Consider the following 27810-nt stretch of genomic DNA (forward strand, 5'->3'; position numbering starts at 1 on the left):
TTCATGACTCATATTGCAATCGTAATTTCAGTCAAATAGTCAAACATATACGTTTCTGAAACATGACAGCACAACATGTCAGGGTCTGTTGGAAGACGACTTGCCCCCCATGTAGATATGACAGGTATATTCTAAGCTTATACATCAAATTTAGAAACTACTCAGTATTTTGGAGAACATGAGTTATTAGTGAAATTGCTTTCAGTAGGTAATGACGCATACGAACAGTTGAACAAAGACCTACCATCAGGGCCGGTTTTAGCTATGGGCAATATGGGCGACCGCCCAGGGCGCAATCTTTGTGAGGGCGCACGAGCGCTCTCCAAAAAAAAAAAAAAAAAAAAAAGACAAAACAAAACAAAACTCGCCGTCAAGTCAGTGGAGTGGTCGCTGGGGCGCCCCTATGTCACGTCAACTTGCTGCTGAGAGTCATAGGTCTACTACAGGTTGTGTGTGTGTCAGGAGAGGCGAGGGGGGCGGGGGGATCAACTTGCGACTGCTGAGGTCTCACGTCGGATGCTCCGCCGGCCCAGAGTGCTCTCATGCGGGGAAAGAAAGGAGGGTTAAGCGCTAAACTCCTCGCCCTGAAGTTGGCTTCATTTTGGTAATGTTGCTATCGGGATGCCCAGCAATATTCCTCTTCTTCCTCTTCAATGTCCGGTCTCTGGTAAACAACATGAATGAACTGCGACAGGATCACGTGTTAAAAAGGATCCTGGACTGTCATGATGTTTCTAATGAGCTGGTTTAACAGCAACGTCACGCTGTTTCCAAAACCACACCGACTTCAGCAGAGAAGTGAGTTTAAGCACATTTTTAGTTTAGCCTACAGATGGAACAGTGGTTCCTGTCATTACTTTATATTCAAAATATCATCATGTTGCTGGCCCTACACTCACAAACAAAAACTATTTTAAATTGTGTATTTTTTTTAGAGGTTCAGAGGCTGTAGTCAAGCTGCTCAGTTTTAATATAGCCTAAGCCTATATCATTTTATGTGATTGGCTATTTTAAAAAATCATTTAAATATGGCTGGATGATCAATAACAAATTAAACTGTGGTTTGACAAATTCAAACACATTTATTGATGATTTAATTTAAAGGAACCACAGTAGCCTATAAGATCATGTGTAAGATCAAATTCAGTGTTAAAGGCGCTCCGGCAGGTGATTTTGAATTTTGAATTTTGGGGCACCAAGGGATGGTTTCGCCCAGGGCGTAAAACTAGCCAGGACCGCCTCTGCCTACCATTAGCAATAAATATTGTGGCCATGTAAATGCGTTTCAAGTGAAGCTCATAAATCCTGCAGTAAAAATTACAGGTTGCATCTTTGACCTATAGCCGTGCCTACAAGCCATTCTTCTGTTTGCAGATGTTCTCGGTGACCGTGAGTTGAAGGAAAGGAATCCTTGTTTCAGGTCTCCACAGAAGCATCCATCATCTCAGTGATACAATGGTCTTGTTAACGAGGCCATTGTTGGAAGTTAGGCTTTCATTACAAGTGCCTTTAATTGACTCGAGGTATACATTACAACTCCACATGTGGAGAGATCACAGGGGGGTGTCGTGCGCTTAAAAGTCTTGTACCTTTGAAAGAGAGAGCCACTGAAAGCCTGCACTGTGTCGGCCGAGGGGACTGTGGAGTGAGTGGTTTATAAGGAAAGCTTATCCAGCCATGTAAATATTCCTCTTCTGCTCTCCAGACATTTTGGGGGTGGGGGGAGTGCAGAGTCTGTGTCTGATCTCTGCTAATGTCATCAGTCACCAATGTCTTAAGTTGTGCCATTCTTTGTGGGCCAGACCTTTTTAGCAGGACTGTCTCAAACCCTTGAAAGTAGCTGGTTTTTAATATACACTCATATGTACACACACACTTTGACATGAATACATTTGCATCACATTCACACTGACATGCAAACAAATGCTGCAAAACTGTTTAGCTGCAGCATGTGTTTTGCTTTATCTCCCTGGTGCACTCTAACCATTCATTCGTTTCCAGACTGTCATTTAGTGAAAATATGCAGAAGTATCTCCAGATAGTTCTTGTTTAGTCTCTTGCCTACTCATTTTCTTTTGAAACCATGTGTGGAAATACTTAAACCCACCTTCCTAGCTAACAAGCAGAAGTAACTATCTTGGCAAAGCTGTTGATAGGCACATTATTAAAGGCCCCATATTTTACACTCTGACCATGTTTTCGTTGTAATTTTACATGTCCTCTCTCAGGCTTCTCTCTATAGCTCAAGTCTGGGAGCCAGAAAGCCGATCAAATGATAGTCTCAGAATCTCTAGTTTGATTGGTTGGCTGTTTCCTGATAAAATATGGGTCTGACAGGTAAACAGAGAAACGTAGTCCTGCAAGGCTGGGCTGGATGTTGGGTCAAGGTGGGCAGGGCTTGGGGCGTGATTGACAGTGATGACATCACAAAACTACAGAAATACCTGACGACTTGTTTGAAGGCTCAGTGTGCAATTATCTGTCACTTTAATACTTTCACAGTATTGTGATAGAACTGAGACCTGCTGTCTAATCAAAACATACATTGAGAAAGGCGACTACATATGGCTTTGATAGTGAAGAATAGTTCTTAATTTTGCAGTTCATAGAAACGATAAGTGTTTTTGGCTTTTATGAAAGGCTCCTATGGTTAGACTGACTATCAAATTCAGTCATTAGCAGGGAGGGATGAGGGTTTTCAACTGAATGTAGACTTCATGCTGGGCGTATGCTTAATTTGATGTGACATTCACAATTTTTTACCTTTGGAACAGCAATCATATTTACTTCTTGAACTTCTCTTGCACTCAGTTCTTCACCACAATATGTAACATTTCTTTGTCTTTTCTCCTGTATAGTATCAACGTTTTGATCGGTGCTCCAAAAGCCAACACCAGCCAACCCGACATCACTGAAGGAGGCGCTGTGTACTTGTGCCCCTGGAGCCAAACTAACTGCACCATTATCAACTTTGACAAGCAAGGTAGGGTGTCTTATTAAATCTGAATTGATGGTCGGCCTCTTTATAACCACAAGGATAAAAATGTGATCTGCGAAAAGTCAAACTCTATATTTAAAACCCTGGGGAGACAATTTTCCCTACATCATAATCACAGCGGCAGTTGGTAACTCACATTGTTCCAGGATATAAAAATGTCCCTTTCCCTAATGCGACTGTTAAACAGTTGAGACAAGACTGTGCAGTAAACTCTCAGCTGTCTCTAACCAGCCGTAAAAGTGGCTGACTGAAGCCATAGGTAGCATCCCAACTTAAAGCGCTGCTGAGGTTGACCCTGAGGTCAGAAGTGCAGCTCCCAGCCATCTCACAGCTCCTTATCCAACACTTCTTTATGCTGCTTGAACCCAGCCTTTGAAGTCTCTCCTGTGTTTTAATGGTGGCTGTGGCTTTTCTCCACTCCGCCCCTCTGCGAGGTTTCATTTTGGGCCATAAGTTGTGTTTGCACTGTTTTCACAGTGCTTTGATTTCCTGCTGGACTTGCGCCCGATGTTGTGAGCGCCCTTTAATTAGGGCAGAGTCATTACGTGGACAAGGACCCTAGAGGGCTGGGGCTGCCCCTGGCAATGATAGGAAAATAATCACTTACATCGCAAATGCAGGAAACGATAAGGACGGCTGTTTGAGGATCACAGCCAGGGTCGAACTTATCGTACGTAGTTGCACACTGATATCGAACGGTGGTTTACCCAGCCTGTGCAAAAACTCTCCCTACATAAATACACTCCTAAAAATATTTACAAACACAAACTGTGTCTGAAAATGCAAGAAGCAGAGAAGATGCAGAGCCACACTTTCAGTATGTTCACATGCTCAAATATGTCTTCTCACACATGCTTTTATATTCAGTAGCCTTGCATTTCCCATTACAGGCCTCAGGAATCACGGTGTGTTTGAGGACATAGGCCAGACTCCATTAACCAAATAGGGCACTGAGCTGCAGCCAGGACAGTTTAATGTCACCACTCTGCTACACACAGCAGCCACATATATCAAAAAGTATATACCACAGTTACAGGCACATTTTAGTGTGATTTAGATGTTTTGTAGTGCCCAAAGAAGGACTTAGCTTGGCTTTCTCTTTCAGACACACTGAGGCCTCGGGTTTTGTTAAATTACTTTTCAATGATGCTGAATGGCAAAAATGTTTGACAATTACTTTTCGTCGCTGCAGGTGTGATTCCACATGTAGGAAAAATTAGGCCTGACTGCATATTCCAGCACCACTAACTATTATTTAGGACTTGAATGAGGATGTGAACTGTTTTTCCAAGTTAGAAACTTGTTTTTGCACTGCTCCATTAAAGCAGCCTGGCTGACTTACCCGGCTCCAAAGAAGCAGTAATCAGAGTTGAAATATTACTGCCTTATTTTTCCAAATTAATTATTAACACCATGTGATTGAAAGTAAAAATATTGGAGGTGTAATGTTACAGAAGTTGCAAAAGTAAAGCGTTTTGGTAGGCAACCACACACACACACACAGAGTCTCTCTCTCTCTCTTCCACCCCCTTTCCTCATTGTTGCTTCTTGCCTTCGTTCGTACTGCCAGGGCCTCTTCTTAAAACAGATCCTGACAATGAAGTACAGCCGTTTGGGTTACAGTAACAACAAGTTCCAAGTCCCTTTGAGCTGTTTGATGTCTGCCATAGCATGGAGGATGGATTAAGACTGCAGACCCCGGGAACAAGGCCATAAAATATCCATGTAAAAAGCCAAGAACATGTGGGGAACGCTCTCAAATGAAGCCCTGACAGTGCAAAAATCAAACACTGATGACAGGGGGATCTCTGACTTAGTTAAAATAGCAACTTCTGACATCATTGAAGTTTCTCCAGGGGTTCAGCAGAAGTCAAAACACGTAGCATCTGTCAGTGCTCCAGTTGTTGAAGTGCTGCTTACACAGGTGGGTAAACACGTCTTTTACTTTTTCTTCTGTTTCTTCTTACAGGTGATCGGTATTTTTATGTTAATGGTGTGAACACTCAGGTTGAGTTCAAGTCCCACCAGTGGTTTGGAGCAATTGTGCGTTCCCATGGCAACAGCATCCTGGTAAGAATTCATTTCATGGTTGATATTTTGGATAATTTCTTGTTTTTTTTGTTTTTTTCTGATAGCCTACTTGCTATACGAACAGTTTCTTAAAACATATTTGCAGTTAATTGATTGTAGACCTTGTTCATTCCCATCACATCAGCAGGGTTGTGATGGTCCTGAGAGCTCAGTGCACTGCGATTTAGGAAAAAAAAACATGCAAAGACTCAAATGAGCTACAAATTCAGAAAACACCTTCACCAATTTTACAATGGAGTTCAGCTTTCAACTGAACACGCACTGCAAAAACTCACAATACCTACAATGACACAAACTGTCTTAAAAAAACTCATAACAGAAGTTTTCTGGGACCCAGGCAAACTGACAGACCATGGCTTAAGACTAGGCTAAGCTAACAACAACAACAAAAACTGATCTTATCCTCACAACCATTAACAGGAAGCCATATTCATAAATGTTGAAGTCAAGAAGGATTGAACAAAAGTGTGCCTCACAATCACTTTTTTGTGTCCACAAACACTTCTGTCTTCTGACAACTGTTGTGAGTTTTTGCAGCTGGATGCATAGATTTCCAATAGACCACTTTAAGCATAAAAATCTTGACAGATCTTGTCAAGTCACACTCACAAAGCTATGACTTCACCATTGATTCTGAAGAAAGAGTTAGGGTTAGTCTGAGGTCAGTTCAACAGCTTGATAACACGGTTTCTGTCCTCACTGAGCTGTCTCTGTGATCTCGCTAGGCTTGTGCTCCCAGGTATTACTGGAGGACTGAACACGACGTTCCTTTTGCCGATGTTACAGGAACCTGCTACCTCTCTGTAGACGGCCTAAAAACCTTTGTTGAATACGCCCCCTGTCGAACAGGTGAGTTTTCTTACATGTAGCTGATCTCCATGGGACTTTAAGCAGCATCCATGACATCCACAAAAAACAAGTTGATGAGGCCAAAGTGTTATGAGCAGTGCTTCAGGAGCTCAATGAGGCAAATAATGAACTTTTAAATAAGGAAAGTAATTTCCCAATTAGAGGCATAACTGACAGAGACATGATTCAGACATTTTTTAGGTTCAGTGTATCTTGAACTTCATGAACATATTGTTGACACCCATCAAAAATCCATTGCTGAAAAAGCATTGAAAAAAGACACTTTACTACTCAAAATCATCTTGGCAGCTGTTTGCTCATCAGCATATTAGCATAGCTTCTGTCAGTAATTTAGATCAGGAGAGCCCGATAGTCAAAATTGTGAGGTAAAATTAAAGCCATAAGAAGAGATGCTTCAGAAAGCAGATCATACAAATAGTTGGTGCAGCTGATGGTCTGTTTAATTCTGTGTGTTTCCTCTGTTGCTGTGTTGCATATGGAGTTCAGCTTTGGGACAATGTGCAACTGAATTCTCCCTTCAAAAGCGCACACTGTTTTGTCTTTTGGTTCTTGTGAAATAGAGAATTTATTAGTTTGCCATGTTTTGGTGCTGTTCCTTGCAGAAAGACATGGACCTGCAGGACAGGGCTATTGTCAGGGGGGATTTAGTGCTGATTTCACCAAGGTAAGAGAAATATTTGTCAGTGTTTCTGCTGGTTTCTACATAATCACACAGTCACAGCTTCTCTGTTTCGGCTGATGTAAGCACTGGAGATTACACTGTGTAGATCAGACTTGAAGAGTTTGTTTGAAGTTTGTGATCAAACTGGTGACACATAGATTCCTCCACTCTGGCTACTGTTGTGTGTGTGTTACAGGATGGGAGGGTTGTGCTTGGAGGACCAGGCAGCTTTTACTGGCAAGGTGAGCTCACAGGAATGTGGAGCAGTGTGGCTGTCCAGCAGATATCGCTCAATGGATTTCTTTCCTTTGAAGGATCCAGAAAATCAATCAGTCATCTTTGTCAGTCAATGAACTACAGTTGAACGGCTTCAGCTCGAGTTCAAAAGTCAGATGTCTTATTTTAACCCCCGACCTTTTCACCCCTGTATCCCTCAGGTCAGCTGATCTCAGCCACCACAGAGGAGATTGTTAAGGCCTACTACCCCTCTTATTTTCTGCTGTCAGTTGCCGGGCAGGTTCAGACCCAACAGGTGCAGGGGAGCTATGATGACAGTTACCTGGGTGAGAATGTACTGTTGATGTTGTGCCCTCATTGCAAAGCTGCAACAGCTACATTTACTGCTGCTTTATGTTTTTAAATCTAATGATCCAAATCATTGATTTGTCTGTCCAACAATTTGGGCCAAGCAAGTTCTCTTGATAGAAAAAAGGCATTACATGTAATACAGATAAGCAAAAGTTAACCAACCACCAACAATACTACAGAATATTGCACTAGTGCTCCCTGCTTTCATGCTTCTTATAATGAATATTTTAATATTACTAAGTCCAAGCTTTAACAGACTGTCAGTAATGTTTTATTCACCATTTCTCAACTCAAATGTTTTCCACTATTCCTGCTCTGTCTTTACCCTCCATCTCTCCTGCAGGCTACTCTGTGGCTGGTGGCGAGTTCAGTGGGGATGGGGAGGAAGGTGAGGGTCATATTTACAGTACTAAGAGCCAAAATGCATGGCTGACTACAGAGTTTGTTGACTGCTCCCTCAAGTGTAATAGTTAACCGCTCAGTCTTGGCACATGTGACTGTGTTGTAACGGAAAGGGATTATTAAGTCTTACAGGAAGCGAGGACGTTTTGAAATCCCAAAAATCATTTAAAAAAAATAAAAAATCTGATAACTGTGGTTTTGCCATGGGTCACAAACTTTATCCAGCATTGTATTGCAGTCATAGTTGTCAGTCTTGAAATAACTTCTCTCAACATTTTTGCCTCTTTCAGATTTCATCACAGGAGTTCCCAAAGGACTCATGCTGTATGGTTTAGTAAGGAGTCCCCACATTTTAATTTTTCAGTGCAAATAGTCTGCAAAATTAAATGACAGTCCCATAAACATACATGAGATTGAGAGAACCACAATTTATAATCAATAACGACTTCTGTCTGTCTCAAAATAGGTGTCCATATTAAACGGAAGAGATCTGAAGTCTCTGCTCAACCTGACAGGGGAGCAGGTATGTGCACATCTGGCTGGAGATTTTCTGTACTTTAGGCTGGCCCCTATTTTCATATGTGGGTACACATCCAAAGTGGCATGTGTTGAAGATGAAGGAATTTGCCCTGTGGAGAGGAGGCCTATACCAGGGTCAGAGGTCTAGCTTACTGTATGCACAGCTCATGGCTTCTGAAAGCTGTAAATCAAACCCAGAAACAGCAGACACCAGGATACTGTTCATGTTGTCACTGTATTGATTCAGCATGTGCTTTTTAAATGGAAGTACCAGAGAGAGAGGGCATTGCTCTGTCACACACTGGATTTTAGTCATGTTGCTTAAAATATAACCCAGATTATTTTTTAAACCAAATGCCACTTACTCAGCAGCAAATTTCATTTTGGATGAACACAAAATATTTAGTCATCTATTGTGCGTTTTTCCCCACTGATGACCGCCTAAACTTATTTGGAAGCAAAAGTGCAACAGATAAGATGCACAGTACCACAGCTCTTAAAGACACTTTACTGGTATTTTTGAAACAATCCCCATTTCATTGAAAATGAAAATCCTCATTCTGTGTAAGGTCAGACTGAAACTATCTGATTAAGTCAGATGAAGTGGATATCTTCCAACGTTACAATTTTTTGATGTGAAATTTGCTTTTTGTTCTTTCACAATTAGCTTTCCATTGCAAGATTGCAAAAATGTTAACCCAAACGTTAAAGCACAAGTAGGAAAGGGAACTGGTTAGGGAGGATACACATTTTCTATCCCAGAGTTTGGAAACATCACGTTAACTTCATATCAGTTTCTGGATCTATCATACTTATGGTTATTTTAGGCTTGTTGCTTAAAGACAAACTTGAAAAAATGTACGCTCTTCCTTTGTGTCTGTCTGTCTTGTCTGTTGTTTTCTCATGTAATTCAACTAGACTTCATATCGCAACAAGTAAGAGCGTGTGACCATCCACACAAGGGAAATCATGTGTCTTGAGTGTGTGTGTGGTATTGTGCATTCGGTGTGGGAGGTCAACAGTGACTGTTCAGAAGTGTCAGTCTCAGGCTGGAGGGCGCTGAGTAAACTGTTAGGTCGCAGTGAGAGTGATCTGAGGTAAACTCTCTGTGCTCTGTGGGTGCTTGAACTGCTCTGTCAAAGTCAGCTGCAAAAACACACTAGAGCGTCTTTGTACAGGAGGGCCCTTTTGATTGGGTGAATGCAACTTCAGTTTTTGTCATTTGTTGTGCTAATAAGTGTCTTCAAGCTATATGTTATTGTCTAAAGAATCCTTTTTGTGTCCAGATACTTTAGACACCAAATAAAAATGCATGTAGCCTCTGGGATGTAACCTATGTATGTGTCTAAAAAATGGTTTTGTAGCTCTTTAAATGGGCTGCTCCACCATCGCTATCTGGGCAATAACCGACCTAACTCCTGGCTAATTAAAAATGGACACGTGTGAGCAGAGACTTGGGTGTATGCTGTCTGCTGGCAACTATACCTGTCACTCAAAGTGGTGCACCCTAAATTATGCAGCACTTAAAGCCTTTTCAATAAAATCTTAATGCATGAGCTATGTAAAATTTCACCCCCGTACAGTAAAGTTGTTATGAAGGAGGATCTCTTGAAACCAAACACTGCTGTAAAGCTGGACATTTTAACATGAGAGTGTGGGGATTGACTGATTTTTGGAACCAGTCTCAAATGTTTTTTTAAGAAATTGCAGTTTTGAGCACTTCTTCGAAGGCCTAATTTTTCAGCACAGAGGTTGTTGCTTGTTGTAATATTATCGATATTCGAAGTTCCTTTAATGTCCCTGGGCCACTGTGGGCATAGTATCACATCATGGGGTGGGTTGGACTGCTCTGGTTCTAAATAGCTTGGTTTAATTAATAATGGTTGATCCCTCTGCACCTCAGGTGAACATTCAGCTGGTTCATCTCCACAGAAAGTGTTGGATCATGTATTAGTGTGAATGTATGTGGGGGGTAGAGTGTGACCCCATTGGATACCGCGATGGATCTGAACTTTGTCCTTCGCCTCAGTTTGATTTATGTTAATATGTGCTGTGTTGCATGTGTGGTACAGAAAGACAATGGCAGTATTCAGTTTTGTTTTGCACAAGGGTCTCCAAACTCACCTCAGTGTAGCTGCTCTGCAAATCACTTTGAAAAGTGAGAGTCACCCTAGGATGTAACATGACCCTAATTTATCATACATATGAAATTAAACCGGAAAAACCTAAACCCCATGAGCATTTTCTCCAAGTGAGTTTTAAAGACGTTTGAGTCCCCGATCCTCAGACCCCCTACCTCTCCTGGAGCTTACGGAAGCTCTGACACTGAGCTGCATGAAAAGGGAGGAGAGGAGACCCCGGGGGATTGTGGGATTGAGAGATTGAAGACGAAAGCTTGTGGGGGCGTTGGTGGAAGGTACAAAAGGGAAAAAAGGACATGGGGGAAAAAAATGAAAGAAAAAAAGGGATCTCTACACCATGGTGTGATTACAGGCTAACTGGGTCTTGTTTGTAATGCTTTCCAGATGGGGTCTTACTTTGGCTACGCAGTGGCAGCCACGGACATCAACAACGACGGGTGAGTGAGCTGAGCGACGGTGACACAGACAAAAAATAAAATAAAGGGAGGGAGCTGAAGTGGGTAAAGATATGGAAAGACTGAAAGTGAAGTGTAAGGTCATTGAGTCAGAGGTCAACAGCATGACTGTCCGCAACTTTCCCACACACTTGTTACAGTAGCTCTTAATGTCATTCTGTAATGTGTCATAAGAATTTCCCCTTCTGTTTAGACATTTTGTACTCTGACTATATGCGCCCTTATTGGTTGTTTCACTTCTCTTGACCCATTAGAAACACACTGTGAGAACTATTTTTTGGTTTCCTTTTTTTAGCCCTTCATATGACTGTCATCATCTTGAAGTGATTTTAGAGAGAAAGCCCTGCAGTAATTTAGACTATATTGGATTTCAAAATCCCAACAGTGTTATACCTTATGTAGTCATTTTATACTGCTATTTATTTAGTATCAATGAGTCATAGGGACAGACATGATTATTAGTCACTCTCTACATTTTGTCTGAGTTCATGTTGAGCAATCCAAAATATTGTTTCTAAGGAGGAGAGAGGATATAGAAATACTCAAATTAACTCATAACCTGCTCAAATAAACCAGAGCTGACGTTTTTTCTGTTAAGTGAACAATTGCAAACGCTAATGTCAACAATAGCAAAACTTACAAAGACGGGAAAATTGTTGAAGGAGCAATTTGTGAGTTGTTGTTTGTGAGACTGTCTCCAGAAGTGGAGAGCAACAGCTCTTGTTTTGATACCTCCCTATCACATAGCAACTAAGATTATATTTGGGTCCTGAAAACCAGCTGTTGTCTTGTCTTTGTTTGTCTCCCCAGTCTGGATGATCTGGTGGTGGGAGCTCCAATGTTCATGCGTCGGGGGCCTAATGGACGTCTGGAGGAGCTGGGAAAGGTGTATGTGTACCTCCAAAGGGGCCCCTTGCAGTTGGAGGCAAGCCAGTCACACCTCCTTGGTCAGCAGGCCTTCAGTCGGTTTGGGACATCACTGGCTCCTCTGGGTGATCTCAACCAAGATGGATTTAATGGTACTTAACTTAAAGGTGTTCAGAAATGGCTGTTTGTCCTGTTTGTCGCACCTCCTTCTACGAGTTTCCACGAGTTGCCGCACGAGTTTACCTGAGTAAGGAATACAAATTTGATTTTCTTTTCTGAATACCTTTAACTAGTATAGTAAAACCTTATGTGAAGGTGTATGGGATAAATTATTCGCCAGTATGTCCTAAAGGTTCTTACAGTACTGATTACAGTATGTGAGCCTATTTCAGTTTCATCAATTTGAGCTCAGTGCGGTGTCATCAGTCAACCATGATGGTTTTAATGGGTATTTTAACATCAACGTTTCACCCTCTAAAATTTAAGATGTGTTGCTTTCAAACATAAAAGTTATGTTTGGGCTTTGTACTCTTAAATGCACGGGCTGCAGGACTTTCATGTGAATAACATTAAGCAGTCTAAAGTTCATTCTAGAACAAACATAATATTATTTTTGTGAAATAATGATTGGAAAATGGCAGTTTCTCAGAATCCACACGGACATCTTCAGATCGTTTGTTGACATTTAGTGTAAAACTGAGAAATGTTCAGTTCAGACCGATATGAATCAGACTCAAATTTGAGAAGCTGAAGGGTTTTGCGAATCATAATGCTCAAGTAAAATATGAAATGCTTCAGCACTCACACTCAAAACCTGCTATAATGCTATTTCAAATTTGGCAGCAACTGACAAGTTACTGGAAGAGTCACCATTTCATTCACTCAAGCCAAGCCAAGTCTAACGAAGTAAATCACCATGGAAAGAAGCAAATTACCTGAGGATAACAATCAGGACTGAACTTGCACATGAAAAAAAACTTGACTCCTATCCCAGTCGATCACAGTAATTGTTTATAGTTTTGCTGATTTAAGTGTACCAAAGTGTGAGCTTCTCTGAATGCAAAATATTATACAGTTTGTATACAGATTTTGAGAAAAGAGTGTAATATTATGTTGCTGCTGTTTACAATCAGACATGGCCATTGGCTGTCCCTATGGAGGAGAAGACCAGCAGGGATTGGTTCTCATTTATAATGGTCGTGCTGGAGGACTGATGGACATTCCCACTCAGACTCTATCTGGCCAATGGGCTTCCAGCTCCTTCCCAGCCAGTTTTGGCTTTGCTCTGCGAGGCAACAGAGATCTGGATCAAAATGGCTACCCAGGTACTGCAGAGAACAGTCCACCACCCCCACCAGACCTCTATCAGCACTTATCTTCATGTATGATGTCTTCACTGAACTTTTCTCTCTCACAGATCTGGTTGTCGGTGCGTTTGGGGTCGATAAAGCCGTGCTGTACAGGTACGTTAGCACCCTAAGCTATGTAATGACACATGAAAAGTAAGTTCTGTTTGTTCTTATTCTTCAATGGTATGTTTGTGTTCAATCAGGGCTCGGCCAATAGTGAGTGCCAGTGCATCTCTCACAGTGCAGCCGACCATGTTCAACCAGGAGGAGAAGACCTGTCAGCTGACCACTAGAAATGAAACCATTGATGTGTCTTGGTAAAGTTCGTCTTCCCTTTGTGTATTAATAGGAAGATAATACACAGTTTTGTCCAACATGCAGCATTTGTCAGTGTAGTGGGAGCAGTTAATGAGCTCCCTGACAGAGTAACAGAACATGGAAAAGTCTCGCAAATGTTATGTAACACACATCTTAGTTCAATTGCAGCTTTCCAAACTTCTCCTCACGAGAATGTCAAATGACTTCATGTTCCTACCAGTTTCCTGTCCAGGCTGCTCTGAACTACACACTCAGTATTCTTAGATCCAGTGAATAAAAGGGAAAATACACCACACTTTCAATCTCAGTCAAGCTCTTTCCACAAGCTCAGTTTAACCATTACATTAAATGTGGAACATTTTTAGACTTCTGTGGCAAGCATTTGCCAAACTGGCTGGTGTTTCAGTATCTGCCCGGTGGGTTGATACAAGTGAGTCTTGTTTTTGTGTTTATTGGTGTTTTTGGCTGCCTTGGAGACAAAAACGAGAAGGAGGGAGCGGAAAAGAGGAAGTGGTAGAAAGGTGGAGTAGTTTTATGGAAATATGAAAAAGGTGGAGAGAATAGAGGGAAGTATTGAGCTCTGAAAAGGTTGGAAAAAGGGTTGTAACTTTCTTGAAATGAATCAGATATGGTTTGGCATCAGTGCAAAATGTGCCGTCAGTTCATTTGGGCATTTGTACAACCCTTATGTGTATCTGCTGATTCTCTGAAGGTTTTTGTCCATAGTTACCATGGTAGTAGCAAGTGTAATTTAATAGAAAACACAAAATCATGTGGTTTTTCTGTGTTTTGTCATCTGAGAGTTTTTAAACAGCAGCAGTAGGTTGTCTCATTAGGATGAGCAGTAACTCATTGACATAATGTAGAGACAGTGAACAGTCAACAGTGAAGCACGTGTGCATTGCTTCCCTGCAGGTCCCTCATGCTTGGAGAGCAGACCTGGCAGAATTTGCCACTACCAATAAAAAGTACAGTAAGATCAGTGTAAATACAATGAATGGACATTGCAGACATAAACAGTATCAAAATAATTTATTTTTTCTGGAAAAATATACCACCAGCATCTCAGACCATTATGCTTTACAAGTCCATTTTCAGTTGTTCAGTGTTGGGAAGCCCAGTGAATGTTCCCACTAAACACACAACAAGTAATTAAAGTTATCCTGTGTTCACAAGAGCCAACACAAAAACAAATCAGCCACAGCTATAATAGCTGTGTAGCCTGTATTTTTCAGGCTAATAATTAGCCTGAGCTTGCTGTGATGTGCTCCACAGCAGTGCTGGCAGTTAGCCAACAAATGATAGCAGCAACAGTCAATAATGTGCCCATCAAGTTGATTAAGCATCGTGGACTAGTCAGTTAGCAGCTTGTGGGTTTCCCCTCTCATCAAAGTTGGAATGGTATTGACTCCATGGTCACACTGGGTTAGCCTTGGACTTATCTCCAGGGACTAACCACAGTAAAGACTTAGATAACTGAACATTCAGGATGCCGATGCCCCAATTAATTATCCACCGATTATTAGTTTATGATTTATTCTCATGAAGAATATGGGAATGGGAGATTGTTATTAATATTTCCACTGATCACCATAAAACTGATAACCCGTTGTCACTACTTCAGTTGTTTGCTGCTACAGTATATTGCTATGTAATGTAAAATCTTTTAAAATCTGTTTTGCTAACTTTGAACACAAAAGTGAAGTACTCCACATCAGAGTAAACACAACCGCGTAAGCTCAGCGTGTGTATACTGTATGTTAAGTGTTTTTTTTTTTCTTTTTTCTGTGTGCTTTGTGTCCGACCTCCAGTGTCAGCATCACTTTCTGCCTGCTGGCTAGTGGGAAGCACCTCCCCTCTCATCTAGGTGAGACACACACACACACACACACACACATGATCACTCGCACGTACAGATGGTCCCTATTACCGTGCTTTCTTTGTGTAGCCACAAGTATGCTGGACCTCACTGTGGTCAATTTGGCAGTTAAGATCAAGATAAAAGAACAATCATGTAAATACAGGGGTAACTTGGTGGGCTCTGGTAGTTTAGACGAGTGTGTGTGTGTGTGTGTGTGTGTGTGTGTGTGTGTGTGTGTGTGTGTGTGTGTGTGTGTGTGTGTGTGTGTGTGTGTGTGTTTGTTTATTTCAAATGCGTGGTGTATAGTCTATGTTGTCTGCATAGCAATACCCTCTGTGTTTCTGTATGTAGAACAAAATAACACGTAAAGGCGCTATACCATAATAATGTTTACCACTGCATGTGTGTGTATGTATGTGGTGATACATAAATATGGTATGTCCAAATGTGTTTGTGTGCCTATGCATACATGTACATGCATTTTGTTTGTATCATGACCTATATATGCACGCATATACAGCATATTCACTTTTTTCATACCTTGAGTGTGCGTCTTTTTGTGTGTATTTTAAAGCTTTTGTAGTTGAGGTTCAGCTGGACAGTATGAAGCAAAACCAAAAGGAGTCCACAAGGAGGACCCTGTTTCGGGACAGCCAGCAGCCCAGTTTGGTGAAGACCCTCAGCCTTGCCAATGGAGAGCGCTCCTGCCATGACACCACAATCTACCTACGGGTCAGTCACACTGTGTTCATAGCTCAGTGCTAGCAGTCTGGATATACATTTGGAATGGTTTTACAATAGTCACAAAAACAGTTTCAAAAAGGTTTTAAAACGAAGTAAATGCTCCTGACATGCTTGTAATGGGTCATGGATAACAAATCATCTATTTTGGTGAGAAACTGGATCCAAACAGTAACAAGAAAACTCACATGAGCTCCTTTAAGTTTGGATTTGTTACAAGGCTACAGTCCAGGATGCAGCCGTTTACAGATGACTGTTTGTGTGCATTGTTGAAAGGAGTGCACATTATAATGTTCATTGGCCAAAACTATGATAATAAGCCCCATATTGTACATAAACTGTTTTAGTCTCTTTAATTTCAGTCATATTGCATGCTGTCATCTGATGATGAAAATAAAAACAGATCATTTACAAACATGAAAGTAATGTGCATTTACTATTTCCCAGGCGACACTCAAGCCTATGCCTTTTAACATCCCTCACAAATGTTGTTAATCCTGTGCCAGAGCGCGGCTGCGGCTGCTTTTCATTGCAGTCTTCTAATCAGAGACTGTTTTGCACCTGCAGCACCAGGTGAATGCAATTAACTCATTGCCAGGACAGAGGTTAAAGTCATTTCCTAATACGCAGAGTTTGAAGTTTTCCATTTGAAGTGCTATTTGTGCCGAGGCTTGTATAGTACCAATTTTCCCGTCACTCAGTTGGTGACCTGATCAAAGTGAATTGTCTGACAAAAACACTTAGGTCATGTGTAGATGTTCACTGTAAGGCCATAATGATCAGAGCACTTTGACAGGACAACAGAGGGTTCGAGCAGAGACCGCCAACCATTCGCTCACCTGTTTGTCCACACTTACCTGCCCTGCCTTGTACTCCTGTCTTTAAAGGGGACACATAAAACCTCCTTTTAAGCCAGCAGTTCCTGTTACATCAGTTTTATTTCATATAGTGTGACATTGTTACCCTATCTCAATAATTTCACTAAAACACTGGCTATAATATCTACACTGATTTTAATTTAACTGTCTTTAGATAGTTTTCACCTCTGCTTGTTTTGGAAAACTGAAGCTGTGCACCAGCTGGAGGTTGATCCATCCTCAATAGACAATATATGAATTTGACACAGTTATCAAACACCAGTTACTTAGACATGTGCATCTTTGTTGCAGGGTGAAGAGGAGTTTCGGGATAAACTCTCTCCCATTTACATCAGTCTCAACTTCAGTCTGGACCCTCATGCCACAGTGGCCCAGCATGGACTCAGACCAATCCTGAATTATCAGACAGAGCAGCTCATAGAGCAGAAGGTAAGTGTTACCTAATGATAAACGCTTGAAAACATAGCTACATGAAGGCCTTAAAGCTACATCATCAATCACACTTTTTTAGGTAGCTTCTGTGTAGCCTGAGAAGCAAAACATGGGGCGAAAACTCACATGATCACCCACTGTGTCATTTGTTGAGCTCACAGTAATATGATCTATATGAAAATATCAACATTTGTATCAACCCTGCTTTCTCATCCTCTGGAAACACACAGTACAAATATTCTGTTTAGAGAGAGTTTAGTGAGTAAATTAAACTGAGGTATTGAAAGTCAAGAGGGAAAAAGGGATTTTGGAAAGTGAGCGTGATCCCCCTCCCTCTCCCCAGTGGAAATTATGCTCTTGATTCAATATTGGATCAAAACCAAATTCTGCAGTGACAAAAATTTCCATTGCTCCAACAGGCACTATTATTGAATCAATCATTTTAGTCATTTCAAAGCAAAATGGTGAAGTGAAAAATATCTGCAAAGATTTTGCTGTTTGACTTTGGCAATTGAAAGTAGTCTTGAGTAATCTGTGTATGTTTGGTTTTGGTTTTTAACTTTTTAATTGACATATAGGCTAAGGATTGGTAAATATAAAAACTTGAAACTTAATATATTTTTGTATTTTGAAACATTTAACAGTGATACTGATTAGCTTTTATGGTGTGCGCTGCTTCAACATGCTTCTCATTGGAAGCGCCAGGGATATGACGTGTACAGTATATGACATTACCACACTAAACATGGATACCGCACCACTTATACGGCCACACGCCTTGTATTTTATGAACTAAACAGATGGTCACCATAACGATTATGAGTGGGGAGAGAGGATAACAGATGGCATGATGAATATTTTTACAAAACTTTACCAAACAGTCCGAAACCATGTACAAGTGGTTCTTATATACACAATGGTTCTCAGAACTATATGTGTTTAGCCTTACTCTTTCTACCACAGCACACATCCCACTGTTTATAGTCTACATAGAGGACATTTATTTGAAAGGCAAAGAGGTTACAGGCCGCCATTTTAAAAATTGACATCAAATGTAAGGGCCCGTTCTAACTCTAAACCACATATGGTTAGAGGTTGAGGGTCAAGCCTGACAGAGCAGGAGCTGATTACAGCACTCTCTGGTCTTCGTTGGTGTTTTTTTTTTGTTTCCTATATATGAAGAGTTGGAAGGTTTATGGAGGACTGGCGAGTCATGGCTCTGCAAAAACACAGAGGGAGGACTGACAGCTCCGTTTGGGTGGGGCGGCGCTCAGCTCCCAGACATCTGGTTGTGGTTTGTTTATGTATGTTGTCAGTGGTCTCCTGCACCAAAGCAAGAGCCAGAGCCTGAAAACGTGCACATGTTTATGTGAGTGATATAAGGTGAAGTTAGTATGTGATGTGGGTGTGTGGGTGTGTGAGTGTCGTGTGTGTCTAAGTGGCTGTTTTATTTAACAGAAAACACCGATTTTTTTTCTCTTCTCCTGGTGAGGGAGGATTTTCACTGATCACCTTCCCCTCACAACATCCCAAATCTGTCCCTGCCCGCTAGCACAATTTGAAATTGTTGATTTTTTTTTGTTTTTTGATGTTGCACGGTGCACACACTGTAAATATGAATAGAGTGAGTATAGCATTCTAAGTACAATTGTGATTGGACATTATGGGTTTTTTTTATGTCAGATAATTTGCCATTATTATTCCTCTTTCTTTTATTTGGGGAATCTTTGAATCAATCTTTGAAACAACATTCCCCATGATGACTTGGGGATGTAAACAGGAAGTATTATATTGTCATTTAATGTTCCCTATATAACAGACACCAATTGGTTCACTGCAGCATGTAAATTGAGAATTTGGACACAAACTAAACATCTGCACTGTGCATCATTGCACACTGAGAATACAGACGCACATGATATAGATTTACAGACATGTATTCACAGTCGACATGTGAGAACGGTCACAATGAATCTAAAACATGTGTACTGTATCATGCCAGTGTTAGGATCAGACTGAGTTATGACTCTGAGAAGAAGAATGGCTTTTTATTTTTTTACTGACTTTTTTATGACTTGTGTGGTATTGTTGCCTCGGGCATAGATTACATATTGATTTATTTGATACAGTATACGGCCTATGTATTTATATACAAGCATGTCTGCTCCTCTGTCCCACGTGTATTGCTCTCCTGGGTCATTGGCCTCACAGTGTGAAAACCTCTTGTTCGTGCAAACATTTTGAATTGAATTGAATCTAAAGCCAACTGTGATGCAAGCAATAAATATGATAAATATGACATGAAATACAACAATGACATAAAATACAACAGAGAACAATAAAAGGACCGTGTAAAATAAAGTGCAGGTGCTGGTGTGCAAAAGGCAGCGAGTGGACTGAGTTTATTTACAAGTGTGACCTGGATGTGTGTTCTTTATATGATTGGCTCTTGAGAGAATTGGACTGTTTGTGATGTCTGACAGATAAGGGAGGGGCCAGCCGATTACTTTCTCTCCTTTTTTGATGTCTCTTTGTACAGCAAACCATACATACAGTACGACAGGATGCTCCCAATTGTCGACACCAGCAGCTTCTCGCTCAAGTTGTTTATCCTCAGAAAGTGGAGGCGCTGCTGGGCCTTTTCGACAACTGTGGTGGTGTTATATGTCTATTAGGGACAGCCTGGGATGTGGATGTCGAGACATTTGAATGAGATAACTCTCTACGCATTATCCTTTAATGAAGAGAGGCTGATGATTTGTGTTGTGTTGTCTGAAGTCTATAATGAGTTATTTTGTTTTAGTGGTGTTAAGGATTTTAGTGCACATGCTGACAATTTAGCACACACTATACCTGGATGCAGCTCTCAGCCTCACCGCTCTGTCTCTTCTGAATGCATGAATTTTAAGTGGAGTGGATTCGACTGCTTTCAAATGAGCAGGACTGGATGCAACATAATTTTATTTAAAGCAGTTAAAAATTCTTACTGGTGCAGTGACATAATAATTCACAATAGTCATGTTAGATCATTGCTGGGTGTGGTTACAGTGCTACAGGCCACAACTGTGACCACACCAACACTTAAAACTACATTAGTTAAATTCCTTATGATGTTACACCCATTATTCACACTATTAATGGTTTTTCACTAATAGTCATTTCATGCATCTGTGTTCTCACTGTTCCGTGAATGTTTCAGTCAGTCTTTATTGTTAATGGTGGTTTTTCTTTATACACAGGATTCAAATTACACCCTCAGAGTTTGAGGAGTTTTCTGATGTTAACCCTCTTTCCATGAGAGATTTTATGATTTTTTTTGTAACCTTAAACAAAAAAATCTGTGACGGATCAGAGTAAATTCATTTTTGAGGTTACATCTGATATCTGATACCATTTTCTCTTCTGAGTGAACTAGTTTTTGAGGTCCAACCAGAGAGAAAGAGACGTTAATATTCAGGTTGTGTGTTCTAGAGAGGTGTTGATGACCTTCCTGATCACTTTTGGACATCTAGTCTGGAGTGCTGTTGAAGTGTACTGTTTTATAGGGGTTTTCCTGTTATTTCACTATCCCTCAATGATATACGTGAATGGATTGTGCGCTAGTGAATTTGAGTCGGTGATTGGACTAGTGTTGCATCAGCAGTAATGCAGACATTGTTGCGGACCATTGTGGTGAAGACAGAGCTGAGCAAAGCTCTTGATTTACCACTCGATTGTTTGTCATGAACAGAGTGGATGGTAAAGGATGTCTGTGCTTAGCCTTAGAGAGGTTGATGAGCTCAGAGTAGAGCCAGTTGGGGATTTTGAGGTGGTTCAAGCATCTAGTCAGGATGCCTCCTTGGTGCCTTTTTTTTTTGGAGGTTCTCTGGGCACATTCATCTGGGAGAGGACTTCAGGGTAGACCCAGAAGTCACTGGAAGGATTACATATCCCATATGACTAGGGAACCCCTTAGGATCTCCAACAAGTAATGGGGAATAGTTGCTGAAGAGAGGGACATCTGGAATACGCTGCTTAGCCTGTTGCCACTGTCACCCGACCCCGAATAAGCAGAAGGAGATGGATGGGTGGATGGACTAATGAAATTAGACAAAAAAAAATTCCAGGCAATTTTTGTAAAAAAAACAAACAAACAAATAAATGCTATTCCTATAACTCTTAAATCAGATTCTTAATCTGGTCATGTCCCACAGAAGTGGGATAGTCATTGCTCTGCCAGGTATAATTAAGATGTCTGTGTTTCATTGCCTCACATCTTAAAGAAGGCCAAAAGGGCAACTGCATGGTCAATTTGTTTAAGAGCTGGAGAGACTCATGGGTCACATGGGTCAAAGTTTTTGAAAGATGAAAAGTGGTTAGCAGGAAGGGAAGATAAATTGGGACTCATCACTTGTGTAATGTAATGTAACTGTGTCACCTAGTGTGTGAACTCCTGTCTGTTTGGTGTAAAGTGACCAATAGCCTGCAGTCCAGGGTGAGTGTAAAACCAGGGACTTGAATCAGGAATCTCCACCCAGACACTGTTAACCATTGCCAGGCTGATTCCTTGCTCTCTGTAGCTCTGCGTAGCATTCTTTTACAATCTAATGTTTCCCATATGTTGGAGAGATGGGGCCATGGCTACACTGACAGTATGAAGCTACATGGGAGAAGTGGTGGAGACAGAGAAGAGAAAATAAAGCTGAAAGTTCAAGGGACATGCCGGCAAAGACAATACCGTCAAATCAAATCAAATGTATCTTTTACTGTGGGTTTTACCAAGTCATCTGTCATGTAAGACTAAAGAGCAGATTAAGACCGATTGTGCTGTAAATGTAAGGTTTTCACTCTTTTTGATGGAGGCTGGTCCACAAAAATGTCTTTCTTGTTTACACCAGATTCATCGCCCTTTCATCCTCCTAAACCTTCACCATGTTTCTCTGTTCCTCCCTTTCTTCTTTCCCACATGTAAAGCACATATTACGTCGCTGCTGCAAATATTAAAGGATACTGCTTTCACACAACAGCTTGGCATCTGGTTGTTACAAATATTGGTACAGTTCTGTAGGATATGTATAGTTTGTCTTGATTTATCCTTTCATTAAATCATGAGTCTAGTGTATGGGCTTCTGTAAACATCCTCTTCCTCCAAAGCTTAATCACCCCATACCTTTGTTCTCTGTTCCCTGGGTACTCCCTGGCTCTCTCTCTCTCTCTCTCTCTCTCTCTCTCTCTCTCTCTCTCTCTCTCTCTCTCTCTCTCTCTCTCTCTCTCTCTCCCTCTCTCCCTCCCTCTCTCTTTCACCCATCATATACATCACTCACTCATCCGTGCTCTGTTAACCCCCCCCCCATTAATGTCTATTCTTTCTTTCTTAGGCCCAGATTCAACTCGATTGTGGAGAGGACAACATTTGTGTCCCTGACCTCAAACTGGCTGTTTATGGGTAAGAGGAAATCACCTTTGTATTTACCTGACTCAACAAACAAACCCTAATCTCTCTAGATATTAAATACTAATCTCCCACAGAAAATGTGCCTGGTGGGTTGTTCGTCTGACACATTTCAGATGAAGCCTTTTGTGTTTCTTGTTACTGTGGAGAAAAAATACTAAGAACCTAAGCATCAGTTGCCATTTGGCTGAACAAAGTAAACAATCCATAAAAGTTGTCACAGCACAGGCCACACTGTTTAAAAAAGTATTAATTTTTATTTTTGGTACCTTGACAGAAGCAGAACAAGTTGTAAACATGTGTTTTTACATTCATTAGCATTATAGACATTAGACTTCATTCAGGGTCATGTTTCTGGTCAGAACATGAGTGTAACGCTGTGCCCAGTCTAGTATGATCTCTGTCTAAATGAGTGTTTGTAACCCCTTCCTGTTCTCCTTCTCTACTGACACCTGAAAATGCATATCACATGACCACATAAAGTGCACTGTAAACAGGAAGCAGATTGTTGACACTTGCAGCTTGATAAAAAAAAATGTACCTCCTGGAAAGTCAACAAGTTCAGTAATTTGTTATCCACGTTGTCTTTATCGCTGGTAGTTGAAGCTGATAAGACCCAGTCAGAGGACCAACATGGGTGACTAGCCTATTGGGTACTGTACTAGCCTTTCCAAAAGTCACAATTGAGGGGTTTTAAAAAACTCCTGGGTAGCATGGATGATGTGTGGATGTAGCCTAGGTCCAATATTTACACTACTTTTACCTCTTTTTTGGTCCCCACCAACTCCTTAGGGAGCAGTGAGAGTGAACCACAACAGTGAAGTTGTAGTAAAACCAAAACAATGAGCTCAAAGGAGCTAAATTTATCCATAGAGCTTAAAGGGAGCTGGAGAGTTGTATGTTAATTCTCTGTGGATCGTGACACGTGCCTGCCTTCACTTCATTCAGTCCATGGTTAGTGTAAAAAGTATTGATGATGCAGGTTCAAAAGTTACATTTCAGAACAGAGCTATAGTAAGAGTTTTAAAGGAAACAAGACAGAGGGTTGGGGTTAACTCGGAGTTCGAGAAGTTGTGTTTCTATGGTTACCTGCAGTGAGTTTGGGGAAAGAGAGGAGGCTTAGTAAAGGTAAACTAAAGATTAAACTGTGATTTATAGAAATCGAGACACAGATGGTAAAGTTCTGTTTACAACACGTCTACACTGGAGGACAGATATGCAGGACAGGCTCTTGGCCACGCTCACTTACTGTTATTAATTAATCTTGTTTATCACAGGCAGCGTCTGAGTCCATTCACAAAGCGAACACACACAACTCAGACTCTCTCCTCCCAGCCAGCTCCCTCTGTTTTTTATTACACGGCCATGTGAGTTCTCTTAGCTGCAGAAATACTCTCAGTGCGAAAAGTTTCCCATGAAAACTCAAAAGATCTACATTTGTAGCTGCAACGGGACCAAATGATTCAGCACTTTCACTGAACAGAATTTCCCCTCACTGACATATAAGACAGAGCATTTTTCTCAGGCTCGCCAAGAATTTGCAAACAGTGGGATGTTTAACATTCACAGCCTAGAGCGCTGTCACTGTTGTTTTGGTCGTATCCTCTGGCTTCAATTACACTTTCATGAGCTTTATGATTCACTGTATTTTTCCAACAAATGAAATCGAGTTGAATGTCTCTGTCACACGCCTGCAGACTTCTGTCCTCTCTCAGCATCTGCTCAGTGTTGGTGTTAAGGTATCTGTGTTGCTTCCTCTGCATTCACTAAACTTTCCCGGGCCTAATTAAAATCATCTGGTGGTTGTCTTACCTAGCGAGGGGTCACTGTGTTCAAACCCTCTAAAGAGAGGGGGAGGGGAGGAGGAAGCAGGGAATAAAGAAAGAACCCTGATTCTGACCCCCAACCAGACTCCTTTCCCTCCTTTCTGCTCAATAGAAACATGAATTTATCACCACGCAGTGGGGCTGTTGGGGGAGGGATGGAACTGCAGGGTGTTGAGAGGATTTATCACTAGCCAAAAGTGTGTTTGCACACAGGGGCGTCACTGTGAACATGCAGAATACGGTGGGGGTCGGTTTCCTGAGACAAATCACAGTGATCAGATTTGGGTCATTTCCCAGGTCGGCCATGGAAAGATATGCAGGGATAAATGGCCTTTGGGGACTGTCTTAAAACAGAGCAGTATTGTCTGGAGAAACTTCACGTTCCTGCTTTTCATTACAATCACTTATTGGGCATGTTGGTCGTACCCTGCTCCAACTCACTTACAACTGACAACTGGCAACAGAGATAGCACAAACTAAACTATAGGCATGATGGCGCTGTAATTTTAAGTTACTTTTTGATCATTTTGATTGCCACATAAATTAGTTTTTCCAAGACTGTCATTTTTAAAAGGCAATATATTCTCATTTGTTTTGCAGCCATGCTAGTCATCATGTAAATGCCAAAGGCATGTTGGTGCTGTGAGCTAAATGACAGTGCTAACAAGTAAATTCATTTATCAGTGGCTTTATTTGCAATGGATTTTAATAAGTGTAAGGTGAAGGGGCTTATAGAGACGAACCTACCAAGAATTATCAGTTGACTTATTTTAGTGTCTTTCAGCTCGCATTCTTGTTTTTGGCTGCCCTGCAACAACTTGGCTGAGTCTACAAAGGCAAATCGACTCAATGACCGACTGACTGTGTGTGCAGCTGAATGCAGCATGACCCAGTGTTGAAGTCACACCAGTTTAGAACAGTTTCTACTGCGTCATCAAGGGTTAGGGTTAAATAATGCAATATAAAATACAATCTGGTTGGCAGCAGCTTAGAAGTGACTGCTAGTTCACTTTATTTAGACTTATTATGGTCTATTAAGACTAAAGTCTCAATAAATCAAATAATAAATTCCTCAGCTGTTTTTAACCACATACTCATTTTCACTCACTGATGATACACAGGCATGTACTAGGTTTTACAAAATCTTGATGTGATCTGTGTCAACCACAGCAGGCACTAGTTTTCAGTGGAAAAATCGATTAGATAATAAATAAAGAAATAAATAGAAATAAAAGAATAAAAAACTTGAAAGTTAAAAATGAGCATACAGACAAAGAAAGTAGCAGGTGGAGATCATATAGTCCCATATTCCTCAGGAGTTGGTTGAGACGAGATCTGCTGATGTATCCATACATATCTTAACTCGGTGAAAATGTCAGATGTTGTGTTCAAGTGACCAAAAAGATATTGAATGTGAATTTTACAACTGAGATTGTCATGGGAATGATTCAAAATGTAAATATGTCTGAATGTAATAGTGAGGATGGTATTATGGTGATGATTTTCGGGATAGTCTGTATTTAGTTAGTTAGTTAGTTTGTCTTTATTGTCTCCCTTGGGAGAAATTCGTCCTGGACAGACCAGAGACTCCAGGCGCAATTTACCTTTACCTTTAATAAGAAACCAAAGCACAGCGTTTGTTGTTACTTCATTGTTCAGAGGACATTCAGTTAAGATGTTGTGGTTCTTCTCTAACAGGGACAGATCGCAGGTGTACCTGGGGGATGAAAACTCCTTGAGCCTCACCTTCAATGCCAGGAACGAGGGAGAGGGAGGGGCGTACGAGGCTGAGCTCTATGTGGTACTTCCCCCTGAAGCTGACTACAGCGGGATAGCGCGCGCCAATGCGGTAAGGACGACACTGTTACTGTTACCATACACCCAGCTCAGGCTTTTTGTTGTGTGCATGAATACTGGTAATTATTATGATTTCCCTACTACTGCAATATTATTGTTCTCTAACTTAAGCACAGATAACAAGACCCTGGCTTTCATAAAAAATGTACAGTGTTTTCTTATTACTCATCAAGTTTTGTTTGATTTCCCACCAAAGTAGCATTCCACTGCAGTGCTGTACATTGATGTAGAAAACCCACATTGTGTACATTGCCACTGGGGTCTAAGCAGAGTAAAAACATAATACAAAAAATACACCACAAAAAATTAAACAGGGATCATCTTGTGGCAGAAAACACATGGTAATCTAACCTTTTATTTTCAACTCACCAGAGCGTATCGACAGTGTCTTGTTGAAGAAAGACATGAAAAATGTTTTATGTTATGTGCTCCGTTATCTAGTAATCTTAATATTTTAGGTAAACAGGTTGACAATGTTTGATGTTTTTGTATCCTTTCCAGAGCTTAACTCAGCTGACGTGCAGCTATGAGGCAGAAAACCAGACCCGTTATCTTGTGTGTGATCTGGGAAACCCCATGAAGCCTGGTACCAGTGTAAGAGCCAACAAAGCCCAGATATTGTTTTTGGCCTCTTTACAGTTTTTGTGTCTCAGTATGATTAGGTCAAGTTAACTTATTCCTGCATAGCGTAATTCATGCACAAGCAAACTCGAAATGTTTTTATATTGATCTGATAAAACCTACAAAACATCAATCAAGGCTTTTTGTGAAATGAAGCTGGGGAGTCACTAAGCCCCGAATAAGAGTTTAGGCTTGGTTTAGGACTATTTCCTTTCTGTTCACAGTAAGAAAATAAACATTTCTTCCTGGCACTTGCAAGAATAAAAACTGCTTTGATCACAACCAACAGAATCAGATGGACTTAAATAAGATAACAAGGCCATTTTTAGGTCTGCTGAGAAGTGTGGAGGGAACCAAGAAACAAATCGTGAGCTTAGAATTATAAGGTTCTATCTCCATTTTTTTCAGAATTGAGTTTTTTGCATAATATCATCCATTAGTTGTCTGTTAATGCCTGTGTGGTGTTATTTTTAAATTTTCAACATTTTTTAAATTAGTTATTCATAAAATAAAAAGGTTCTATCAACCAAAACACAAGCCGAGTTGGAACTTTGATGCTCTATATCTCGGAACTACCCAAAACGGAGATAGAACCCTATAATTCTAAGCTCACGAAATTTCACTTTTTATGATTCATTTCTCATGTGCTTGATATAAATTGTTTGCCTTTTCTGTGGTTCATTTCCTAGTTATGGGCTGGTTTGAGGTTCACTGTGCCCAGACTGAAGGACACTCACAATACTGTGGAGTTTGAGCTTCAAATACGAAGGTAGGTTGCAGTAGAATTTCTTTTATTTTGGTTTTTAGATGTTTCTAAATCCAGGTTCAGATTGCATTCAGTAAATATCATCAATATTAGTCATTTTCTCTTCAAATCAGGTAAAATGTATATTTTTTTGTTTTG

The 27810-nt window shown here is 40.8% G+C and overlaps 1 protein-coding gene across 1 annotated transcript in view; it reads left to right on the plus strand.

The window, feature by feature from the left end:
* Positions 1-27810, plus strand: part of LOC310985959 (integrin alpha-5-like) — a 38511-nt gene that overhangs the window by 4757 nt on the left and 5944 nt on the right. The window contains exons 2-22 of the mRNA XM_083971642.1: positions 2859-2983; positions 4968-5068; positions 5815-5938; positions 6562-6623; positions 6817-6862; positions 7058-7183; positions 7552-7596; positions 7901-7944; positions 8077-8133; positions 10655-10707; positions 11536-11744; positions 12726-12917; positions 13010-13055; positions 13145-13258; positions 15071-15126; positions 15695-15852; positions 17031-17168; positions 22529-22596; positions 26127-26277; positions 26787-26879; positions 27596-27675. Coding sequence (XP_083827768.1) covers positions 2859-2983; positions 4968-5068; positions 5815-5938; positions 6562-6623; positions 6817-6862; positions 7058-7183; positions 7552-7596; positions 7901-7944; positions 8077-8133; positions 10655-10707; positions 11536-11744; positions 12726-12917; positions 13010-13055; positions 13145-13258; positions 15071-15126; positions 15695-15852; positions 17031-17168; positions 22529-22596; positions 26127-26277; positions 26787-26879; positions 27596-27675 — 2088 coding nt within the window. The remainder of the gene's footprint in view (positions 1-2858; positions 2984-4967; positions 5069-5814; positions 5939-6561; positions 6624-6816; positions 6863-7057; positions 7184-7551; positions 7597-7900; positions 7945-8076; positions 8134-10654; positions 10708-11535; positions 11745-12725; positions 12918-13009; positions 13056-13144; positions 13259-15070; positions 15127-15694; positions 15853-17030; positions 17169-22528; positions 22597-26126; positions 26278-26786; positions 26880-27595; positions 27676-27810) is intronic.

This window comes from Trachurus trachurus (genome assembly GCF_905171665.1).
Source record: "Trachurus trachurus genome assembly, chromosome: 5".
In the NCBI taxonomy this organism is placed as follows: domain Eukaryota; kingdom Metazoa; phylum Chordata; class Actinopteri; order Carangiformes; family Carangidae; genus Trachurus; species Trachurus trachurus.